Here is a 6,274-nt window from a genome sequence, read left to right as displayed (position 1 = left end):
TTTATATTTTACCTTCTTCTTGGATTGTTCTATTGTGTGATAAGTTGGGCAAAGTACCAAATCAAAAAGAGTAATTCTTCTCGCAGTCCGGGACTCCCTGCGCATGCCATGAAACACATCGTTTCATTTAAAGTAGGCCCCATTTATTGAATGTAGTGGACGGTTGGTGTCTGACTCTTGGAGATGAGAAGAAAAAAAACCAAACCAAATCAAACCAAACGCATCTTTTTCCTTATGCCCTAAACCTTCATCATGTGGGTTCCATCTTCATCCTTAGAGAGGTTGTTGTGAGTTTCATTTCAGAAACTTTACGGATGTTGAATCGTAACAGAGATATTTACACTGCAATTGTTCATTCTAGTTTTCTTAGTCTTCTTTTAGTTATTTTTTATTTACTCTCTGTTTCTATTTTCTTTGTCAAATTTTTTGTTAGTTTTACATGTGAGAAAATTATACTGGAATCTATCTTGAGTTTTGAAAGGAGTAATGGGTGATTTTTCCTTTCTGGATTTTACTCTTATTGATTGAATTTGCAATATCTTTAGTTTTTTTTTTTCATTTCCTTGGTCTGCAGGGCTAATTTATTTGTTAAAGTTTACCTTTAATTGGAGCAGCTTTAATCGCGCCCCCCAAAGCGCACGCATGGAGATATCTGAAGTCCAATTTTGGACCCGATTAAAGGAGTTGTCACCGGCATGGAGATCTCTGAATTTTGGAAGGAGTCCCAAAGCGCTGAGAGAAGCCAAGAGAGATGTTGGAGTATGTGTCGATGAGATAGCGGGTGGTTCCGTCCTTGTTTTCCTTAATGTAGAGAGTGAAGACTCGTACCAGAGCTCATGGGTAGGGGAGATGGAAGGCTTGGCATCGGTTGGACTTGGACTACGTAAATGATATTCTTATATCGTGGGAGGGAGTGATAATAGCTGGAGGGGAAATATGCCACGAACCTTTTTGACATTTCACCACAATTTAAAGAGTAAATGATCGAAAGCTCCCCATTCATCTGCAGGCAGGCCCTCCACGTGACTGTATGTGGCGCCCTCAACCCCCATGTAAGGAAACATGGGAATCGAGATGTCAGGATGATGACAACACAGTCACGCATCCCAACAATAGTGCCAAGTGTGTGTACATACAACAGTGTACAATAAAAATGCAGCGGATAAGTCAACTAAGTACCATAATTTAAATACAATTTAAATATCAGTAGAGGTTTAAAAAGTAGTTATACAGTTATCCAAAATTAAAATACAATACAATAAAATAAAATAACTAAGCAAGTGATCCCAGATCACTCCTCGGGCTGAGTCGTCTCCTCAGGCTCGCCCTCATCCTCCTCATCTACATCAAAATCTGCGTTACCACAAAATAGTACCGCAGGTAAGTATAACCCAAATAACCACGTAATGAAAATGCATTAATGCAACCAACATGCATGCATATGAAGAAATATGCATTTTCCTCAAAACATCATTTTTCCCGAAAATGATTATTTTCCAACACACGCCAAAAACCCATTTGGCCCAAAATATCCGTAAAACATTTTTCTAGAAAATGATTTACATAGAAATCCAACACACTATTTTCCCAGAAAATAGTTCATTAATCCATTATTACCATATGCACCATGATCTCCCCTAGGGACCATCTGCACATCCTGGTTTCGTAACGATGCCCAGTTCCGCGCCCAGCGCGTTCATAGCCAAACATCCTCTAGTCCCTGCCAGCAGAAGGACCACGAAGTCGGCACAAGACTATCTCGTCCGATCCCATTGTCGCCCAGCGACAATCCAGGGGACGTTACTCAGTATATTCCACTCCCGAGTAACCAGAAGAGCTCCACCGAGATAATGCCCCATCTCGGCTTGGGTTCGTGATACACACGCACCCAAAATCCATTCTCACATGAAAATCCAGTTTTCATAAACACATGAACATAAATGCAATACACGAAAACCCAGTTTCCTTTACAAACATGATCATGCGTGCAAAATGCAATGTACATGAACAACACAATATCCAAACCAACAATTACCAACCCAATCAATCACACAAACAACTCCAATCACCAATCCATCCGACCTCCGTACTCTTCAGACTCAGTCTGGCATGATCAACCAAATACAATGAAATGAGTTAGTGCAAAAATACATTTAAATCACGAAAGTTATTTGGAGAAATACTTACAGCGCTATATAGCAATTTCCAAAGGATCACGAAGCTGCAAGAAGTGACGTCTAAGCAACATAACAATGCAAAATGCACTGTGGCCGTGGGTCTCCAATACCCACTTTTCAACGGAGACAAACGAAAACCCAATAATGATAGGGTAGGGCCTAGAGATATCGGTGAAACTAGTGGTGGTGGTGGTGGTTGGCTGTGGGTGGCGGCGCAATAGGCAGTTAAAGACCAAAAACACCCAAATCGGAAATGGGGTTGGTTGTGCTTCACCGGTGACTGATCGGAGCTGGGATTGGGTCCATTGGGTTGCTAGAATGTCGAGGATGATGTGGTGAGAAGATGGTGACCAATGGTGGTGCGACGGCGGCGCAGCGGCGGAAAGAGTGCCGCAGCTTGGAGAGGCTCGTGGTGGCTAACGGCGGCGCGAGAGGAGCTGAGATCGGAGGGCTAGTGTCGCCGGCTGCTGGGGAGGCTAACGGGCTGGGCGGTGACGGTCACCGCCGGCTCACAGCAGCGCTGGGTGGAGAAGAAGCAAACGGACGGAAGAGAGGGAGGGGCAACGTCGCGTGGGAAGCAGAGGAAAAAGAAGAAAAAGAAAGAAAGAAGAAAATAAAAGAAAATGAGAGGGAAGAAAAATGGAGGGAAAAGAAATGAGGTCCAATCCTCATATCTTGGGTCACTAAAATGATCCAACGGAAACGATTTTAAAACAGCAAGTTAATTAAAATAATTTAAACGTAATGATAAAGTGAAATTAAAATAATTAACTCCAACAGTAATTAATTGAGAATAAAGAGATTTTAAACGCATAACAATAATTAATAATTAAGAAACACTTCAAAATAATTTTCGTAAACTAAAAATCATAAAAATAACCCAATTAAAAATCCAATAATTTTAAAACAAGAGAATAATTTTTTGAATAAATAAAAATAATTTTTTAATCAAAATACACTAAAATACGGAGTGTTACACTGTACCTAGCAATGCTTAATAAAAAATAACTTGTTAATTTGGTGATCTTTAGAGGATTTTAATTAAAACTTGTATAGTGGTGTCCAATTCTATTAAATATTTGTACTTGTGATTTTTTGTTTTAACAGAGGAGTGCAGCCGACCTTCAAGATCTGAGAGAGAGAGACGTGGGTCGCGGAGGAGAGTAACCAATCTGCAGGTCGAGGAACGAGAGAGCACCACCCACAAACGTCGAAAATGGGATTTGGGGAGATGAACAGGAAAAATGAGATTTGGGTACATGACTATTCATTGTCTTCTTCTTCTTCTTCTTATTTTTCTTGTTTTTATTTTTTTTAAGATAAAATAACCACTGATAGCGGAGTGCACAAATTCATCCGCAAAATGTGACTTTCATTTCAGTTTGCAAATATAATATTTTCATTCCGAAATGCAACATCACAAAAGAAAAAAAATCACCATTTGCCTAAGCCAAATCCAATAAAATAAAATAAAATGAAATATTGTTTCGAGAAAAAAAAAAAGTGCAATTATTGCACCGCTTGTGAAGAACTACTGAATCCTGGATTTGTTGCTTGGCATTGAAGGGATCAATATATATTCAGTTGGTTAAATGCTGCAAGAAGATGATTCCGAGGTTATAGAATTAGTATTCAATAGTCTGTTTTTTAGATTAAAGGTTGAATCTTTAACAATTGGAGCAGGACCAAGCTTAAAAAAAACTATTTACAACTTGCAGTTATTGGGAAGCCCGTTGATGAGGAAGATCATGTTTCTTCCATCATACTTAGTGGTCTAGCACTTGCGTACAACTCATTTGTTGCTTGTTACATTGGCCTCGTATGATTCCAAGTTCCAACTTCTCCTTTGCTAATCTTCAAGCTGGGCGACTCAGCTTTGAAGTTTTGCTGAATAACGAAAGTTAATCCTCTGGAGTCCACACAGACACAGATAGTCCCCATGCTCTGTTTACCAACAATCCCCACTGATATTGAAGATCATTTCAGTTTACAGTTAAAGCTCTCTGTTGAAGTTCAAAGTTTATATCCTGAATCATAGCACTCAACTTGTCTTATCCCATATGTTTTTTTTTTTTTTATTTAAAATTCAATCTCGTATCTGAATTTTCTCTCTGTACAGTTTGAATACTCAGAGTAATTATTTACTTGTGTACTCGAGTGTACAGTTTTAATGGGATGTCTGAAAAGATCTCACTCTTGGAATTTAGTGGTTTGTGTTGATGCAGGGAAAGATTGTTGTTAATGCTTAAAAATAGCTCAACAGACTGGAAGGGAAGAAAGAGTTATTCCTAGTCAGCTATGACGATCTGACCCTCAATCGGTGTTGTGTGAAGTCCTTGACAGTGGTTTGTTGTGGCTGTACGGTGTTCGTGCGTATATCCAAGACAGTGAGCAGTAAATAAATACAGAAAAAATAAATAAAAGAAAACAAACAGATTTACGTAGTTTGATACTGGGTCTATGTCACGGGGGTTTGGAGAAGGAGAGTCCACTATAATATGCTTGTTTTATTGTCTCTCATAGTCTCTTATCCTCGCTATACTATAGAGATTAGAGCTCTATTTTTTGGTAGAGTACTCATCGTTGGAGTCCCTCTCGTAAGGTTCAAGAAGCTAAAGGAGAAGTCGAAACCCCCTAAAAGTCGTCTAGCAAAAGCCCCTTTATCTTTTGCCCCCTCCATGTCTTATCCTCCTCCTTTATGTCACCTTTTTCATTTTCCTCTTGACAATCTATCATTCCTCAACCTTTCGTCCCCTCCTCCCTTCTCTTTTTCTTCCCCTGATGAGACTTCCACTTTGAGCTAGGCCTATAAAACCACTTTGGTCCCTATAGATTTTATCCCATGCAGTGCCAATTAATTGATTAATTATGAGCTTCCTTCCTGTATGTGATTAATGGCCTCCATCCATCTGCTGAGTCGCTTACCATTGAGACGAATTGGATATGCTGTTAGAGCTAGTTTCGAGGATGCTCGATGAAAAACGTTATGAAAAGTCATGGATAACAGATTATGCTTCTATCTAAAGCCTAACAAAGAAGGTCCATTCTTATCGGCATTGGAGAGATCTCAATACTGCTTGCACATATCCATTCTTATCCGCATATATATAAATATATATATATATTTATATATTTATGTATATTTGGCAATTAACTCATTTTTTAGTTCCAACAACATATATCCCAAAGCTGTTCTGTTTTTCTTTCTCAAGATTAAATTTAGGTCCTCTTTCTCAGTGAAAAACTGAATTTACTTGAAGCAAACAAAAACTCAAGCAAGAGTTCAATATAATTAGTTTCGACAGGACAATATATAAATTGAACATAACAGGAGATTAGAAACTTATTAAGCTTTCCCCAAGAAGTTCTCTCTATATGGTGACGTGGTGTACTGTAGTTTGGAATAGGCAAGAACAAGTTATAACAGGAGCACTTGCATTCGCAGAATCATGATGATTTTTCACTTGTTTTCGGAGATGTTAGAGGGAACAAGGTTAGCAACTCTGGCTCAGTGTACCCTGGCCTGGACCGGGGTGATGGATGCAAATAAAATCGCCTCTCTTTGATGGCTTTCTCTTCTTCTTGGCTATTCAAATCAGCGATGCTTGAATCTACCTTCTTTTCCTCTTCCTCAATGGAGAGCTTTGAGAAAATTGTAGAAGGGGTCACAGGGCTTGGGAGTAAACTAGAGTTACCTGTTTTGGTGGGGGAGGCGCTTGGGTTGTGGTCGGATGATGAACCGGGTTTAAAATGGAAAGGGGGTTTAACTATCTCAAGCTTGGGCCTAGAGTATTGCCTTCTCTCATGGAGTTTGGCCGTTGGCCTCTTTGCACCCACAACCTTCATTGTTGCTCCTTCTGGTGTTGCATTACTCTCTGATGGGCCTGTTAAGCGTTGTACGACCTCTCGGAAAGTATTTGAGTCTGTTTGTACAAATGTGGTCAAGGGTTTACAACTCTGGTTCCCTGGCTTCTCCATGGCTGCTTATTTCATTTGACAGGCTTTCCACCACTCATTCAGGGTCTTATCTGCAAGAGAGATCCATTTGTTAACTGGTTGGTTTTCTCGTTCAGAGAGCATCCTTCTAGATATATAGG

At 39.6% G+C, this 6,274-nt stretch overlaps 1 protein-coding gene across 1 annotated transcript; it reads right to left on the bottom strand.

Moving 5' to 3' along the window:
• Positions 1–5,395: 5,395 nt before the first annotated feature.
• LOC109000818 (VQ motif-containing protein 31) lies at positions 5,396–6,274 on the bottom strand. The gene has a single exon (XM_035686057.1). The coding sequence runs from the start codon at positions 6,153–6,155 to the stop codon at positions 5,625–5,627; it is 531 nt and encodes a 176-aa protein (XP_035541950.1). The 5' UTR covers positions 6,156–6,274; the 3' UTR covers positions 5,396–5,624.

The sequence above is a fragment of the Juglans regia genome, chromosome 15 (genome assembly GCF_001411555.2).
Source record: "Juglans regia cultivar Chandler chromosome 15, Walnut 2.0, whole genome shotgun sequence".
In the NCBI taxonomy this organism is placed as follows: domain Eukaryota; kingdom Viridiplantae; phylum Streptophyta; class Magnoliopsida; order Fagales; family Juglandaceae; genus Juglans; species Juglans regia.
This window is presented reverse-complemented; position numbering and strand designations above follow the sequence as displayed.

Coding starts and splice junctions, on each gene's coding strand:
- LOC109000818 (XM_035686057.1), bottom strand. CDS start 6,155: ATGGAGAAGCCAGGGAACCAGAGTTGTAAACCCTTGACCACATTTGTA.